Source organism: Cupressus sempervirens, chromosome 7, assembly GCF_028749045.1.
Source record: "Cupressus sempervirens isolate cs-2001-9-10 chromosome 7, ASM2874904v1, whole genome shotgun sequence".
NCBI lineage: Eukaryota > Viridiplantae > Streptophyta > Pinopsida > Cupressales > Cupressaceae > Cupressus > Cupressus sempervirens.
Window position 1 is genome coordinate 566,269,247 of NC_143124.1, and position 19,247 is coordinate 566,288,493.

The 19,247-nt window shown below is 38.3% G+C and overlaps 1 protein-coding gene across 2 annotated transcripts in view; it reads left to right on the forward strand.

Moving 5' to 3' along the window:
* The first annotated feature begins 6,322 nt into the window (after nt 1–6,322).
* The window catches only part of LOC149548017 (uncharacterized), an 86,707-nt gene continuing 73,782 nt past the window's right edge, over nt 6,323–19,247 (forward strand). The window contains exons 1-2 of one of the 2 annotated variants that reach the window (XM_089792037.1): nt 6,323–6,481; nt 6,667–6,982. In XM_089792037.1, coding sequence (XP_089648163.1) covers nt 6,881–6,982 — 102 coding nt within the window. In that variant the 5' untranslated portion in view covers nt 6,323–6,481; nt 6,667–6,880. The remainder of the gene's footprint in view (nt 6,482–6,666; nt 6,983–19,247) is intronic. The other variant, XM_089792036.1, reaches the window with a different exon arrangement.

Sequence of the window (19,247 nt, forward strand, 5' to 3'; positions counted from 1 at the left end):
AGATGACATGAAGTCTTGGATGCCCAAACACATATTTTGCCTTGCAAAGTTGAGTTGATAGAAAGGGTGTTAAAAGGTTGGAAATATAAACCTATACATTATGTTGCCGCCAGTGAGTAACTCCAACCAGGGGTCATAGAAATTTTCATCCCAAATTCTCTTATGGTTTTGTTGGTATGAGTATTGGGAATTGAGTCAAATGGGAGGAGATCACAATTTCAATTTCCATCTAGTATCTATATCATTATTTTATTCAATTTGCTTCTCTCAAATTATTGTTATTGCCTCTATTCCATTCATCAATCTTTTTTTTGGCAATTAACATCTGATTGTATTTTATTTTTGGTTAGTCTCTAAGATCGAGAGAAGCTTTCTTTATGTGGATTATTAATTACTATTAGGATTAATGAGACAAATAATAATTACATGCAAATACAACCAACATCTGAAAATAAGAGCACAAGCCACAAAGATTTAACGTGGTTCACCCAATCCTTGGGGTACGTCCACTAAACAACGAGTCCAATATTCTTATTATCCAATGATTACAACCTAAATACAATCTATAATCCCTTACATCTCAACACCATTGTAAGAAGCTACAATCTCATCATACATACTAAAATCCCTAACCCTAAGCAATTTTATACAATATTTTGTTGCTTACAAAATTAGGGCTAGAATAAGCTAACCAATGAAAAAAATAACTCCCAACACCTTTTACAATATTAAATTTAGTTTTGGCTTTGGGGGTACTACCCCTCAACCTCGCCTTATATTGTGACAGGGAGTGTGCTTGGGGCTGCTAATCCCAAGACCCCACAAGGGGTGCTGCCCCTTGACCTCGCCTAGGGCATTGCCCTAGGAACCCGCAAGGGGCATTATCCCCAAATCCCCATACTAAAATCTAGGGGGAAACCATGCCAAATGAAGTGGGTAAAAATCAACCCTCGAGTTTGATTAGGCTCCACATAACAACAATTGTATTCATGACCTATGTTTTTGTGGCTACATGCGTATGTTATTAGTGATGATGTGGCATCATGGATGCTCATCTATCCTTGTCAATAGTCTTTGTTGGCATTTATTTTTTCTTCAAAGTGTCATTTATGGATGTGTAAAGGTTGTTCTCTTTCTTTCCCTGTTGGTTGCATCATTTTTTATTCAATGCATTCTCTTAGAATGTCGTTGGTATTGTTCTTGGAACCATTGATTCTTATTGATGTATGAGTTTGTTCATATTGGTAATGACACCTTGCATGCCATAGATCATTGTAGTAACTAATGTCTGCTCATTCCTAATAGTAGTTGAGAGTCTTTACATGTAGGTCTCTTTTGATTGATTTCATTAGGTTGCACATTTGTGTGTTACAAGGGTGATCATTTGTGTATTATTCTAGTTTGAAGATAGTGTGTGATTGTTCATGTTTCCCCACAGATATTCTTTGTTGACATTAACTATGTGATCATCCTGTGTTTTTATTCTACAACGTATGGAATTGTAAGTGAACAATGGTATTCTATATTTAGTATAGATTGAGTAGTGTATATATAATTGAAAAGGACATTCCATGAGTGATAGTTAAGTGTTAACAAGCTCAGCGAAGGAATCGTATAGAATCAAAAGATAGGTTTTCACATTATTGAATTTTGATCATAAACTATTGAATGCGTTTTTATATAATGGGTTAATATCAGGTTTATCCTTCTTGGTTGTAGGAAAAGGATGCAACAAGCATCATGAGATGAGGAGGGATCTTGTGATTCAAAGGAAGATGTTCAACTTCAAGGAGAGTTGATCTTGGATGAAAGGGAGTCTTTATAATATCTTTTTTCTTTAATCATGCTTTTAATGCTTGTGGTATTGTAGAATTTGATATTCTTGTTGGAAACAAGTCTCAACTCTAATTCTAAGTGTTGATTATGAGTTCTATTTCATGTGAAATCAATGATAGTTTTAAGGTCAACCTAATAAAATTTTCACTTATGAGAGATTTATAGTGAGCATCATGTAGAGAGAGTCCATGATGTCATCACGTTGAGAGGTTATGTGATGGGAGTTGGAAGTCATGTTGAGAGAGTCCATAACTATATCACATTGAGAGAGTTTGTGATAAAATTCTGGTTGTAACCTTTACCAACTTGTCATGTTGAGATATTTAATGAGAACATCATGTTGAGTGAGTCTGCGATGAAAAGTGATTGTGATTTTTGTAGTTTTGTCATGTTGAGAGATTCCATGACAACATCATGTTGAGTGAGTCCATGATGAAAGTTGAATGTGCTTTTTTTGGAGGTTTTTAATGTTGAGTAATTATGTGATTATTAGTTATGAATAAATATTTCCATCTATCATGTTGAGTGATCCCATGATTATTAACAATGAGTAAATTTCTCTCTTAGTGTCATATTGAAAGATTCCATAAATTTTATAGGATCCATGTGATTAGGTTTTTATTATTGGCATTTTGGTTGCAACCTTGTGTGTTTGTTTAGCTAAAGATATCTCTCTTGCTAAGAGACAGTGTTGGAGTTTGTAACTGTGATAAATATCTTTATCTTTGAGAATTAATACCTTACAATCACCTTCAATTGAAATAGACATTTATCTTGAAATTATTTACAAATCTTGTGCTTATTCAAGAAACAACATGAGAATTACAAACTTATTCAAGCTCCTTTCAAGCAAGCACACTAGAAAGAACATTTGGAAGACCAAGAGTCACAACTTAGAATCCACCTTTTACAATGAGACAAATACAACCAATAGAAGACCAAGGGTCACAACTTAGAATTCCACAAAGATGTCCCTCTTGGAATTTGAACCAGGGTCTCCACAATAAGAACTCATTGCTATAACCAACTAAGCTAAACCCCTTAGACTGAAAAGGACATTTATAATAAAATGTTATATCAAATATACTGAAAGTGTCATACAACATGCATTGAGGCATGTAAATATGATGAGTTGTATTTGAAAATAAAGACTTATGCTTTGGAAATTGTAGAGACCTTTGGTTGGAATGTGAAGAGTCTCTCTTTATGTTATATATATTGCAACAAGAGGAAGGAATTGTACAGTTGAATATTTTATGACCAGTAAAATGATATTTTGTTGTGTGGTTCGATTTTTCCCTTCATTCTAAAAGGGTTGTCCAAGGATATCTTATGGTGTTGATTGCATCTCTTTTCCAATTTCCTTATTCTTGTTTCTCATCTTAATTTTCTAGGCTCTATCTCCAATATCAAGAACATTAAAAGTTATATGTATATGCAACCATGTCACCTCTAAGTAGGGTCAGTTGTGGGCATGTGGGATATTAAAGACAATTATGTACTTTTTGTAAATGTGCCTAGCATGTCATTTAGGTTTAGGGGAGAGGATTTTTAGTACTTTATGCTTTGCCACGTAGGGGACTGGACATAGCTAGAATGTGGGAGCATTGACATATAAGAGAATAGAAAGAATGCAAAACTTGGTCATGTGTCAGTTGTCACAACAAAACAAGATGTATGTTTAAATGCATAAATGGATACAGAGACTAAAAGGTTAGGAACTTGTTCTTTTTGCAATGTTGAAGGAGAGGAAATCATGTTTAGAAGATATAACTACCCACATACCCTAGTCTTGTGCTTTTGTAATTTTTTTGTAAGACTGGTTTAGACTATATTCATGACAAGGTGTTTTCTTTGATAAAACAAGAATAAATATTTCATATTGCTGTCATTACCCTATTTCAGAATTTGGCAATAGTTTCAAGTCCACCTTCATATGAGTAAGGAAAACACATGATTTATCATCATAGTTTTAAATTTCACTTGGTTTCATGATTGGAATTTTAGTTGGGCTTCATGAACCAAGATCCATTGCAATTTAGATACATGATCATAAAAACAATTCCCTTATCAATATATTGTTTCCATGAGCAAAATTTCCTCTACACAAATAGCCACAAGAAATAATTTAACTAGGCGACCATACATGAACTTTATATTATATTCTCTTGCTATATGAAGGACTTTAATTTGATGAATGAAATATTTTACTAAATTCTAGCACCTCTTGAAACTCTATCCATATATATTTTTAAATGTTTTTTGCCTCTGGCAAGAAAAAACCAGAGATGAACTAGGAGTGGCAATGCCTTTTTCTCACTATTTATGGCAGTACAAAGTGTGTTAGGATTTGTAAGTGGTTCTTACAATAAATGGTAAAAAGTTCTTTTGTTCACAAGAACAGAGACCCATGGTGTCAATTGCGCTAATCTAAAGTTTGCATTTTTTTATAGCAATAATCATCTTAGTGTATACTATCATTCTTAATGTAGCAACCACCCCTCAAAAAAGATGGTCAAAGGCTCAAGTAGAAGCAAAAACAAGGGAAAAGGTAACATGAGGAAAAGTTCATGATCCAATTGATGAAGAAGATGATGATGAGGCTGATGAAGATCCCAAGAGACATTCATATTGGATGTATTTAGTACTTTCAGAGATCTCCCTTCTCCAATGTTGTGTTTACTTATTGTAACTGCACTCACATGGATTGTGTGGTTCCCCTTCTTACTATTTGACACAAATTGGATGGGTCAAGAAGTTTATAAGGAAAAGCCTTTTGGTCTTGAACCTCTTCCAAGTTTATATGATGAAGGTGTCAGAGTAGTATCATTTGGCCTAGTGTTAAATTCTATAACACTATGATAAACTTCTTTGATGATAGAAGCTATGGCTCATAGGACATGCCCTACATTATTGTGGGCAATATCAAACTTCATTCTGTGCTTTTTGCTTGTATGTACTATTATCATCACCAAACTTATTGTAAATCATGAACCTTTACCTCCTTATAGTTTTGTTAAAATTCAACTTTGGTTGTTTTTGCAACCCTTGGAGCACCTCTTGCAGTATATTTTAGACTCCCTCCCTTTGACTGTTATCTTAGATGTTACATATATACATAAATAATTTACCGTTCCTAATATAAAAGAATAATTCAAAATTGTAGTATCATGGTAGTCACTATACATTCTACCTTGCATCACTAATCCAACTCACATGAGATAACTAAAACATAGCTCCCTGAAAAAGATAGAATATATCATTTGTTGCTACTAGTGCCTTGAACCCTAGGGTAAAATGTCAACTAAATTTAGAATAAAAAATCCGAAATCTAAACTGAAAGAAAGGCACACCTAAGTGTAAGCGAAAATTGGTGTTTGGAAATGTAAGTCATTGAGTAAGAGACTAGATGAAAGAATAGATCCAATAGGGAAAAGTTTGGATCATATCTGTTGGTCTCTATAGAAGACTTTCCATTAGAAAAATGAAATTTTGATAATTAAGTCTAGTCAGAGGTTTCTAGAAAGATCCAGTGCATTGACTTATGTAGGAGTATAAAGTTTGGAAAATTTAGGTAGGAGTATATAGTTTGGAAAATTTAGCTATTTATTTATCATAAAAAATACTTTTCTCCTTGCTATTTTTCATATCAACCAATAGAAATTGAAATAATTAACTTTTCTAATAATTTTAAAATGCATAAATTTATAACCATAGAACAAATAAATATGTTCAAAAAATTCTGGAATACTATTGGTCGAATTACTTAATCTATTTGCATCGAACGAATGCATAAGTATCTATGAACTAATAACAATGATGTTTCTTATTTGATTACACAATTTTATATAATAATGTTCTAGTTACAATTAAAATAAAAGTTTTTGTTATATTTTGTGATACATCATTACGATAGAGAAATGATTTTGGGTTCAACCATTTACAAAGTTGCATTAAATCTAAATTATATGAGAATCTTATTTTCATAATCACTTTACCAATTAAAATATTGGTAGTAAAATGATTTGCACCATCATCTTTCTATACTAGTTTAACTAGGGAGTTCCATAGATCTATAATAATGTAAACTTATAATGTAAATAGTTTACTTTATTGTTTGCACCTAGATTCTAAATGGTTTTAAAAACTTTTTTGTCTTTGAATGTGTGTCACAATAGTGTCATAAAACATTGTGGCATTGAGTTTCGTGCATTTACTCTATTCTTAATTATTAATTTCAACATTTTCTATTTGTCACATTTATAAACATCTCTAAGAATACAACATTATATCACTAGACGATTGCACCTTATTTGATACAAGCACTAATATATATTAATATATCTTCATCTATTTCCACCTTTATAACTATCTAACAAATGTCCTCCCACACACCGTAATTGTATAAAAAAAACATATCATAATTTTTTGTAATTAACCTCCAAACATTGCACGCTAGGGTGCCGCAGCTAAGTTCATTTGTTAAATTAAAATATACAGGAGACCGTGTGTATCTTAAAGCCTATAAATATTCCACACGGGGAAAAACACAGCATAGTCTGGCTCCAATACAGGTTGCAACAAAGACGAAGTACTTGGGCGGTACTTAAATCGATTTTGGCAACGACAATCCAAATCATTGCAGGTATTGCGATTACGATTTCGCACTTACTTTTCCTGCGTGTATATATTTCAAGATCATCAAATCATTCTATCTCGTTTGATTTATTTAAACCAGTCACGATTGCGCTGCATTAATCATCTCGTAGAGTAATTCAGACCAAGAGTTCGTGTTACTTTTCTATAAAGCTGAATGGCTGTATTTTGTAGCAACTTTCTCACGGAAAGTTGTGAAAAAATCAACTTTCAGGCAAGTGGAAACTTTCCTCACCCCACGCTTGAAAACAAATTTTACCGCGTAACCTATATCTCTGTTTAAAAGGATGCGGAAAATGAGTCTAGTAGCCATTGCTGTGCGGATAATAGTTTGAAGCAGCACTCGAAGGGAGATTAGTTTTGGTTCGTCTCATTTAAAGAAAAAACAATGCTTTGGCAGAGTTTTAATTTTTTTCCCGTTAACTCTGCCCATTGTTTCTCACCGTTATCATTAATTGACAGCAGAACACAATTTGTGCAGATTCTCGAGGTAAGTCAGTTGTCAGGTTTCGGTGATTTTTTTTCGGACATCTATATGCGGCCGAATCATGTTTTGTTGCGTTTTATATTGTTCTAGACCATCTCTGTACTTATCTCGAAAAATAAAGGCATTGGCTCTATGGTTTTATCTATGCCTTTTTTAATGGTAGATTATCAAAATAAAAAAAATTCAAAATACAGTCACTTCAGGTGGAAAAGCGATTCAGAGGATTTACCAAGACATTACCAAGACCATAGACCTTGCAGGGTCTCTGAAAAAGAGATACAAAGTCAGCTACAAATGCAGAGTTGGGTCATACTAGTTCGTACACATTATGACATATATCGAAAAAGCTAAGCAAGGCCATCAAGCGCAGAGTTTGCAGGGAAAATGAAAGAAGAGCAGTAAGTATATAACACAGTAGCCAGCAGATATACAAAAACACAAATGCCAGTAGATATTACACTGTACCAGCATCTCTTAGAGATAGGTCTTTAAAAATTGCATTTTTTTACGTAAATATCAAATTTATTCCACTCAATAGCTAGGTCAAATTTATTAACTTTCATTATACGTGTCAAAGTTATTCTACCCAATAGGTGGGTCAATCTCTGAAATGTTATCATTGGACCTTACAACTTCAAGTGTATTGTCATTATGATGCAAGACCCGATCATCCTGAAGTTCTAAATTATTTTCCTAATTCTCATGATAATACATTTTGCTATAGCTCGTTTGAAAAGCCAGATAATTCTTCAGAAAAGCTCATTATTCTCTGTAGCATAGGACCAATGTCTATCATGCCTGACCTCAGATCTATTTATTTCCAATTGTTCCTCGTCCAGTAGCTTGTGAAAGAGATCTCTCCTCCAAGGTTAGTCACCTGCACAAAAATATCATAAAATTTGACTCATAAAGCTCCCTCCTCTAGACCTGGAACCAATTTTTGTTTCTCACTTTCCATAAGTACCACAAAATTTTGATGGAAAGAATAAGCAAAAGGTTTACCCAATTCGTTTTCTCTTGGCCAAAAGGAGTCTCGTGCCAATTCAAGTTGCCCCTATAACCATAACCCCCCTACATCAGCAAAGAATAAAAGCCAAATCTCTCTAGCATAAAAACAATAAATAAAGATATGTTTCACGGTCTCAGGGACCTTACAGATAGGGCAGAAGCACAGATTAGAGGGGAGCAGATCAATACAACTTATTCAGTACAAGCAGCAACCTATAGCAAGCTTTTTGGTGCTCCACAATATTAGACCTAAGATTTAAAATAAAAATAAAAATATTAGACCACCGGCTCGAAGAAAGCTATAATGTAGGAGCATCCTAGGGTAGTTGGCAATCCTGCATGGTGAAGCGGTTGGACCTTGGAGTTGGAGAACTTGGTCATAGAAGGACTGATGCTTAGTCATTATTGGGCAGTTCTTGGGTGTAGTATTGGCCGAGGAGCTTGGTTGCTGAAGGTTTTATCAACATCTACACTATTTTTCCAGTTATACTGTATTGCTCGGCATTTGAAGGAACTCGGCAATGCTTGTGGGAGGTCGGTCGTGCTTGGCTGGTGGTTGCTGGTGCTTGGCATTTTGGGCTTGCTGAATGAAGTTTTCGCAGATTTGATCAATCATCTTGCTGCATTTCATTTAATGCGTGAGTGTGATCGTGACGTGGAACAATCGTTGGAGTTTGTGTGGGCCTACTTGGGTCTTGTTTATTTGTCCTATGTGTATTTAATGGGTGTTGTAAGCCTTTTGTTATTTAATAGCTGTAGCACGCTGGCTTGTGGCTTGAATATGTATTTAATATGAGGTTTATTTAATTTGTAACTTACTAGGCTTACTTGTGGCTTAGTTGGGTATAAGTAGAGGGTCCTGTGGAGTCTAGAGTCATATCAGACTGCATGGAGAAGATGGAGTAGTTGAGAGGAGTGAAGTTTGAGTAGAAGTAGTAGCTAAGTGTGGCTTGGAGAACAAGAAGGTTGTTTGGAGAACAAAAAGGTTGCTTAGTGGCTTGCGAACACAAGCTTAGATTCTTCTTGAGGTTTTCTACTAGAGTGTGGATTTGGGCTAGCTAGGAGTTGGATCTTGTGAGATCATGTAGAATTACTATTGTAATTGCTTTGTACTTGGCCGTAACCGGGAAGGTCTTACAACCGGGTATGTTGGATGAAAATCTTATGATTTTATTATGAGAATTGGCATTGATGTGGGTCTTAATCTCTGTGTTATTGTTTATATTCCACTATATGGTTAATTGCTGGGGGCTAGGACATCTCCTTTGAGGATTCTCCTGCCCTGTACTACATCAGATGGTATTAGAGAAAGTTTTCTTGAGTGTAGACAGATCGCCAAAGTTGAGGTAGTTTGCACCAAGACCCAAGGTGAAGATTGTCAAAGTGAGGTTGGATTTGGTTGATTTTGTGGATTTGTTGCAGAGGGTTTGCGAAGATTTTGGAAGATGCCTTTGAGAAGATTGGACCCTAGGGCGATTGAAGAACTCTGTGATGCTATGCAAGCAAGGATGTCAGAGAAGGTTAAAATAGATTTTAGATTTGAGATGGAGTTGATGAAGAATGAGATCATGAGGGCTATAGCTGGTGTACCTCGGCATGTGGGTATTGAAGATGGTTATGAGGAAGTCTCTGAAGACTTCGAGGTTGCTGGATTGAGTGGTGAAGATAGAACCGATCGTGTGGAGATATCTATGGAAGACAGAGTTGGCCGGCCAGATAAATATGACACTTGGTTGAAGCTAAAGCACAAAATGGATATTTCTAATTTCTCGAGTACTTTGAATCCTGAAGACCTGATTGATTGGGTTGGTGAATTAGAAGACTACTTTGAGTTGGAGGATATTGGAGATCCCCTCAGAGTGAGGTTGGCACAAACTAAGTTGAAAGGACATGCTGCTCTTTCTTGAAAAGAATTGCAAAGAGATAGAGAAGAGGAAGGTGAAATAAAGATTACTCATTGGAGGTTGATGGTGACAAAATTGAAGGCTAAGTTCATACCTGCTGATTATGAACTTGAATTGTTTAAGAGGTTACAAAATCTAAAACAAAGGGATTTAGCTGTGAAAGATTTTATCGAGGAGTTCTACAAGTTGACTATTTGGCCTGGGCATAGAGAACTTTCTAAGGAGAAGGTGTCTCGGTACATTAATGGCTTGAGATTCAATATTCAGGATGAGATTGGTATGCTGAATTTTGCTTCTATTGAGGATGCTTATCAGTATGCTATGAGGTTAGAAGATAAGTTGAAGAGGTGAAATCAAGGTAGTTTTTGTGGAAAGGAAAAGTAGGATCACTTGGCAAAGGATAAACAAATTGCTGAAGATTAACCAAAGGACAGGTAGAGGTGCATTTAAGGGTTAGAAATCTTTTGAGTGTTCCCAAAGGGCTGGTGATAGGAAAGTTGCTGTGGTGAATGAAGTTGAGGACCGTGTCAGTGAACTTGAGTAGGAAGGAGAGAACTTGCTGGCTTGGCGAGTACTGTTTGGTAAGAAGGCACTGGAACCTTGTCAAAGGAGTAATTTGTTCAGGACTCATTGCAAGTCTGGTGGTAAAATCTGCAATGTGGTTGTGGATGGTGGTAGTATGGATAACCTTGTTGCTGAGGAGATGGTTTAGAAACTTGGTTTGAAGAGAGTGAGACATCCTTGTCCTTATAGGATTGGTTGGTTAAAACATGAACATGCTTTGGAAGTGAGGGAACAACGTCTTGTTGATTTCCAGATTGGATAGTATAAGGATCAAGTGTTGTGTGATATTGTGGACATGAGTAGTTGTCCCATATTGCTTAGTAGACTTTGGCACTATGATTGAAGGGCTATGCATGATTGTGTCAAGAATGTGATTATTGTTGAGAAAGGTGGCAGGAAGCAATCCTTGATTCCTTTGTAGAATGAAGAATTTGGTAGGAGGAACTTGAGTATTGGTAGTCGAGTTGAGTTGAAGGATTCTGAGAGGGTTAGAGATTAGAGTGGAAAACACACCTATGGAACACAAAAGAAAGATGTAATGAAGTAGAAATGGAACAAGGGAAAGAGTGTGCAAGTTGAAGACCTAAGGACATGTATGTGAAAAACTAGTTTGGGATTTATGTGTTGAATCCCATATGATGTTCTTCCAGCTACTGAGAACATCTTTTCGCACCTAAGGTGCCTGATGCAGGAGCATCCTAGAGTAGTTGGCAATCCTACACGGTGAAGTGGTTGGACCTTGGAGTTGTAGAACTCGGTCGTAGTACTGGTGTTCAGTCATTATTGTTCAAACTCTAGTAATGCAGCAAATATGGCTAAAGGAGTTTTAGTGTTCAGTCATTATTGGGAAGTTCTGAAATATTCAAACTCTAGTAATGCAGCAAATATGGCTAAAGTAGTTTTATATGATGTGAAAAACACTTGCAATGAAACAATACTTAAAATAATTACATCATATTTAGTTCCACTAATGGATTGTTGTTGAATGTGAAGTAAAGAGTACTGAACGTGATTAGTTCCACTAATGGACTGTTGTTGAATGCGAAGTAAAGAGTACTGAACGTTGTTACATAGCCTTATACATGATTTAAAACATAGACTTCCAATCACAAAACAAGGAAACAATGGAACCTGGAATAATGTGGATGCCCTGTAGGTTGTTTTGATTACATTCGTGACACTTTAAATTCATATGTTCTGAGGGTACCATCTTTGACCGTACTAGAGATTACCATGCCTGGACCCGTGACTTCCTCGTCCCTTTGTGGTGACCCTGATTTGTGGTGTCCTCGACGTAGCTATGTCTCCTCACTGTTAACGACTCTCCTGTATGCTAAATGCATTGATGGTTACACTGGTGGCTGTAGATGTATACCCGTCTGCAACTATTGTTGTTGCCATCATGACCTGAAGTGGCTGGCAGTGAAGACAACTCCACCCCTGACTGCTGCTAAAGTCCTTCTCGCCTGCATTTTTGTCCACTGTTGCTAGCTTCACGTCCACACTTATGCTTACTCCTCACGGGTGCAGATTGCAGTGCCACCTCAAACTGCTATCACAGTGACTTGACCCCGTGCTGCTATTGATGTTAATGCCGTCCACCTTCCACACCCAATACCACACAACTTCCTCTTGCTCTAACAATTGCGTAGGAGTTTAAACTATATATATTCCCAGTCAATATAAGGAAAACTTCTAATAATGTTTGTTGTAACACTTACTTCTGTCCAGCTGATTCGATTGGAAGCAAGAGTTTAATACTGCCACTATATGTTTGAACCTATTTGAACATTTGTGATAGCTTCTGGGGCTATGTCCAGTCTCCCAATGTCTTAAGGGGTTTTGTCCTTAAGATAGCTAGTCACATTCAAGCAACCGATTTCATAACAATATGTTGGTATATTTCATAGTTGTAAATCCCAGTGTAGCTCCTTGCTTTTATAACCTCGATGTGAGGGAAGATGCGAATAACTAAGCAATGTAGGATAAAAGCCAATTTCGTCTTTTAATCACTTAAGTTACTTTTGTCATGAAGTGACTTTAAATGATAAGGTAACTTTATAAAATAAAGTTACTTAACTTTAGGAAGTTCCCACTTAAATATCTCCTCATCAAACCAAATAGACTCCTGTGAGTGGCTAACATCTTCAAAATAAATGCCGTTAGCCTATCCAGATGGAAAGATAGACCAACAAGGCGCCATAAGGTCTAGTGCGAAGAAGGGGACGTTACAGTCCTCCCTTCCCGGGATAGCTTGCCCTCAAGCAATCTCAATGCCGAATGCCGCAGAATCGATTTGCCCTCCCAAATGGCATCTTCATATGGCAAATCCTTCTAGCGAATTAGAGACTCCCTAATGGACCTGTTGTGCAATTTCCTTTCTTGGATCTCAATCACCTCTGCTGGGACCAATACTAGCTTCCAAGTCCACATCGAGTGGGGGCAATCCAATGGAGGGTACTACATGCTGACCAACTGCTTTCTTGAGGCAAGAAACATGGAAACGTTTTGAATTCTGGAGTCATTTGGCAAGTCCAGCTCATAAGCAACCTCCCCAACCCTTAGAGTAATGCGATAGGGACCATAAAATCTAGGCTGAATTTTTTCAGACCCACTCTTCTTCAAGGAGCTTTGCTTGAAGGGTTGGAGGTGAAGGTAAACCATGTCACCCAACTCAAAACTCTTCTTTGTTCGACGACGATCAATATACATTTTTTGCTGATTCTGAGCCTATAGAATGTTCTTGCGAAGAGATTTGAGAATGTCTTGCTGATCCTGTATCCAATCTCCAGCCAGTGGTCCTTGCTGTCTTGTAATGCTAGATCTACGAACGATAGTGGTTCGCTGCCATAGAGAGCTCGAAATGGAGTCTCATTCGGATGGACATGTGGTAGGAGTAGTTGTAGCATGCTCCCCTAGATATAACCATTTAATCCAAGCTCTCTACTGTCTCGATACATAGTTTCGGAGATAACCTTCCACACATTTGTTTACTATCTCAGTCTGCTTGTCCGTTTGTAGATGGTAACTTGCGTTGGGTGTCAACTCCTTACCTGCCAATCTGAATAGTTCCTGCCAGAAAGTGCTGAGAAATTTGCTATCTTTGTCGCTCACAATGGTTCGAGGGAGACCATGTAGACGAAAAACCTCTCGAAAAAATAACTCGACTACTTGAGAGGCTAACCAATCTACTGGTATAGCAAAAAAGTGAGCAAACTTAGTCAATCTATCCACAACCACGAAAATAGAGTCTTTGCCCTGCACTCTCGGTAATCCTGTAACGAAGTCCATGGAGATACTCTCCCATTTCTGTGTTGGAATAGGAAGAGGCTGTAATAATCCAGCTGGAAACTCGTGCTCTGATTTGTTCTGCTAACAAGTTTGACATTCTTTGACATGTTGAAGGACATCATCCTTGAGGCCCTTTCATGAAAATCTTTCCTTGACCTGCCTATAGGTTTTGAAGAAACTTGGGTGTCCGGCTGATTGTGCATCATGAAGAGTCTATAATTTTTTCCTTGAGCTTAGACTTTGGTATGAGATAGATCCTATCCTTATAAAAAATCACATCATCAATCACCTTATACCTGCTGCCTTGGAGCTACCCATCCATGATTTGACACGCTTGAGAATACTCAACCAACAATTGAGACTTCCAATTTGTTGAAATCTCGGAAATAGTACAACACTCTACTACTGAAGGTCTCCTGGAAAGCGCATCAGCAACTATATTGTTCTTACCTTTGACATACTCGATGTCAAAATCATAGGCCTGAATCATACTAACCCACTTTTGTTGTCTTTCATTAAGATCCTTTTGTTCTAAAAAGTATCGCAAGCTGTTGTGATTTGTCTTAACTGTAAATTTGCCACCCACCAAGTACTGTCTAAACTTGGCTAAAGCGTGCATAATGGCTAACATTTCCTTGTCATAGGTGGAGTACAATCTCTCACCTTCCTTGAGTTTCTTGCTCTCATAAGCTATTAGATGCCTATCCTGCATCAAAACTACGCCATTTCCTCTCCTTGAAGCATCACACTTTAGGACAAAAGGGTGAGAGAAATTGGGAAGTGCCAAAACTGGGCATGTGCTCATCCCCTTCTTGAGCTTATCAAAGGTCACCTCTACATCATCGGTCCACCTGAATGCCCTTTTACGTGTGAGATTGGTGAGGGGAGTTGCTCTCTGAGAGAATCTTGTAGTGAACCTCCTATAATAAGATCAAAGACCGAGGAAGCCTCTCAAATCTGATACGTTCCTCAGAGGTGGCCAATCTAGGATAGCCTGTATCTTTTCCTGGTGTACCTTCACCTCATCAGCACCAATCACGTGACCAAGGTAAAGAATCTCAGTCAATCCGAACTCACAATTTGACTCCTTTGTAAACAATGAGTGCTCCTCCATAATACTAAGTACCTCATCTAAGTGCTGCAGATGTCTTCCCAAGTTTTGCTGAAAACCAGGATATCATCAAAAAATACTAACATGCTCTTGCACATCTGTTTCCTAAAAATATGGTTCATACATGACTGAAATGTAGCTGGCACATTGGTGAGCCCAAATAGCATAACCAAGAACTCATAGTGTCCATATTGACATCAGAAAGCTGTCTTGTGCACATCCTCCTCGCGAACCTGTATCTAATGGTATCTAGATCTAAGGCCTATCTTCGAGAAATAAACTGCCCCATGTAGTTCATCTAGTAACTCATCAATGCAAGGAATGGGGTACTTGTTCTTGATGGTCCTCTTGTTGAGAGAATGGTAATCAATACACATGCTAAGAGAGCTATCTTTCTTCATCACCAAAACAACTGAAGAAACAAAGGAACTGGAGCTAGGTCTGATGTGTCCTATGTCTAAGAGTTCCTTAATTGTCCTTTCTTTTTCCTCTTTATAGTGCCTGGGATGATGATAAGATGTAGTGATGAAGGGTTTGACGCCCTCTTCTAACTCAATGATATGCTCAAATCCTCTATCTGGGGGAATGCCTGCAGGTATGTCCTCAAAAACCCTCTCGTGCTTATCAAACATCGGCTGAATGTCAATATGAATCTATTGCCTTGAGTCTAAAGTAGCCTTAGAGGAAATGAAATAGTGTGCTGCCCACTCCATATCATCATGCCTCATAATAGCCTCCATCTTGTGGGCTGAAATCAACCTGGGTTCACCCTCTAGCATAGCCTTGAGGATCATCGGTCAGCCATCCTGTAAGAATTCCAGCTGCATCTTATCATGATCAACTTTATACGTGCCAACAGTCTGCAACCACGGTCTCCCCAACATGGCATCTAATCCATCCAAATCGACCACATAAAAATCTGCCTCAAGAAGAAAGTCATCAAAGTGAATTGGAAGTCTTGACACTTTCCCTGTGCACCTTAATCTCTCACCTCCTGCTGTTGTAATCTCAAACTCGGGTATGTCATCAATCTGCAACTTTCTCTTTGAAACCTAGCGCGTGCTTATGAAGTTATGTGATGCACCGGTATCTAAAAGACACAATACGCTGTCCTCTAACTACACCCTTCAAGCAAAAGGGGTGACCTGTGGGATCACTGGAAAGGGAAGCTATGATAGGAGATTGTCATGGAGTGGATCCCTTCTTTGTCTCTCTAGGTGGTTGCTTCTCACTTTCTTCCTCATCGCTGTCATCAACATTGCTTCCCTCTTACTGCTCATCCTCCTCTTCTGAGAGTACCTCGACATAATGTATTTTGCCTTTGCCAAGGCATTTGTGATCCGGTGTCCATGGCTCCTTGCAAGTGAAACATAGCTTCTTCCTCCTGAGTCCATTCGGTGTCTCAAAGTCCAACCTGGGAGGGGTAGCCTTATGCTTGTTCTTGTTCTTTTGGAACGAAGTAGACCCCTTATAAGGTTTCTTAGGAGGCTGTAGTATCGAAGAAGGTGAATCTAGATCATGTGGGATCTTAATAGCATCATCCAAGGTGTTTGGTTTAAGGGCCTTGACCAAACCTCTATATCTGTCCTGTAAACCCTCAATGAACAACATTAACTTACGCTGTTCTGACATATCCAGACCATCACCGAAATCCATTGAAACTAATCAATGAAGTCATCTAGAGATCCACCCTATCGGAACTGCGCCAAATCAATGTAGCAGACCTCAATGTCCTTCTTGTCAAAACGGGTGATCAGCTTAGAGCTAAGAGTCTCGTAAGACGTAATGAGACTATGATCTTGGGTGACTAGCACATGATGCCACCAATCATATGCTGCTCCCTCTAAATGCATTGCGGCAAATCTAATGGCTTCTATCTTGACATGGGCCTAAGTGTTAGGTAGGTATCTAACTTGTGAATCCAAGTCTCGTGGATGCCTTACTGCTGCCAGAAAAAATGGGGAGAGATTATTTGTTCATGGCGTGCTTCAAATTCCTATTTTGTGCCGTAGGCCTCCTGTCGTGCCGAGGTCTTTCTGTCTTCCTTTTCTGATTCATGTATTGAACAAAAGTCAGATTCTGTTTAATCTGGCCAGGGAACAGATCCCATTCATCGTACATGGCCATGACATTCTCTGGAAGTAAGCTTGGTGTTGCGGGTTGTGCTACTTCCTCCTTGGCATTATTCTCAGCAAAAACGAGCATTAGTGGCCTGTCAGTGTTCTGTGTGGGGGCCCTAGTAGCTCGGGGTGATCCTGCCACACTACCACCTCCACTGTGATGACTCGGTGCTCTCCTGTGAGTTGGAGCTAGCTGTTGCATAACACCTATAAGTTGTTGAAGTGCAGTAGTAATGTTATTTTGTCCATCTCTAATAGCCTGCAAGGTTTCCCTCACTTCGTGTTCTTGTTCATTCTCATAATGAGCCATTTGAGTGTCCTGTACCTGTTCAACCTGTTTACCCTGTTCAACTTGTAAGCTTGTCCCAAATGTTAACTCCTCATCAATTGTATAATTGTCCTCAATGTCAATCTGATCTAAAGATCCTGCCTGTTCAGGTCGGATGTGACTAAATTTATAAGGCTTCCTATTCATGCCTATTTGACATTGTCCCTGTTTAAACCAACCTGTAACTCAAACTTTACCCCCAAGTCGGTAGGCCTTGTGGCTCTGATACCACTAAAATATTCCGACTCCAGTAATGCAGCAAATATGGCTAAAGGAGTTTTATATAATGTGAAAAACACTTGCAATGAAATAGTACTTAAAATAATTACATCATATTTAGTTCCACTAGTGGACTGTTGTTGAATGTGAAGTAAAGAGTACTGAACGTAATCACATAGCCTTACACATGATTTAAAACATAGACTTCCAATCACAAGACAAGGAAACAATGGAACCTGGAATAATGCGGATGCCTTGTAGGTTGGTTTGATTATGTTCGTGACACTTCAAATGCATACATTTTGAGGGTACCAACTCTGACCCTACTGAAGATTACCATGCTTGGACCTGTGAGCTCGTCCCTCTGTGGCAACTCCGATTTGTGGTGTCCTCAACCTAGCTATGTCTCTTCATTGTTAATGGCTCTCCTATATGCTGAATGCGTTGATGGTTAGACTGGTGGCCGCAGATGTATACCTATCTGCAACTGTTGCTGTTGCTATTGTGACCTAGAGTGGCCGACAGTGAAGGCAACTCCACCCCTGACTGCTACTAAAGTCCTTCTTGCCTGCACTTCTGTCCACTGCTGCTAGCTTCACATCCGCACTTATGCTCACTCTTCACAGATGCATATTGTAGTGCCACTTCAAATTGCTGTCACAATGACCCGACCCCGTGCTGCTATTGATGTTAATGCTGTCCACCTTACTTCCACACCCAATTCCACGCAACTTCCTCTTGCTCTAACAACTGCGTAGGAGTTTAAACTATATATATTCCTAGTCAATATAAGGAAAACTCTTAATAACTTTTATTATAACACGTACTTCTGTCTAGCTGATTCGATTGGAAGCAAGAGTTTAATACTGCCACTATATGTCAGAACCTATTTGAACACTTGTGAGAGCTTCTGGGGCTACGTCCAATCTCCCAATGTCTTAAGGGGTTTTGTCCTTAAGATAGCCAGTTACATTCAAGCAACCGATTTCATAACAATATGTTGATATATTTCATAGTTGTAAATATCAATGTAGCTCCTTGCTTTTATAACCTCGATGTGAGGGAAGATGCGAATAACTAAGCAATGTGGGATAAAAGCCAAATTTGTTTTTTAGTCATTTAAGTTACTTTTGTCAGGAAGTGACTTTAAATGATAACTTTATAAATCAACTTTATAAAATAAAGTGACTTAACTTTAGGAAGTTCCCACTTAAATATCTCCCCAACAAAACCAAATAGACTCTTGCGACTGGCTGGCATCCTCAAAATAAATGCCGTTAGCCTATTCGGATGGAAAGATAGACCAACAAGGCACCATAAGCTCTAGTGTGGAGAAGGGGACATTACAAGTTCTTGGGTGTAGTATTGCTCGGTTGCTGAAGATTTGCTCGACATCTACAGTGTTGCTTGGCTTATACTGTATTGCTCGACACTTGAAGGAACTCGACAATGCTTGTGGGAGCTCGGTCATGCTTGGCTAGTGGTTGCTGACGCTCGACAGTTTGGGCTTGCCGAACTAAGTTCTTGCAGATTCGATTGATCGTCTTGGTGCATCTAAGCGTGAGAGTGTGATCATGATGTAGAGCGATCGTGGGAGTTTGTGTGGGCCTATATGGGTCTTGTTTATTTGTCTTATGCATATTTAATGGGTCTTGTAAGCCTTCTAAGGCATTTGGTATTTAATAGCCATTGTAGGCCGACTTGTGGCTTAGTTGGTTATAAG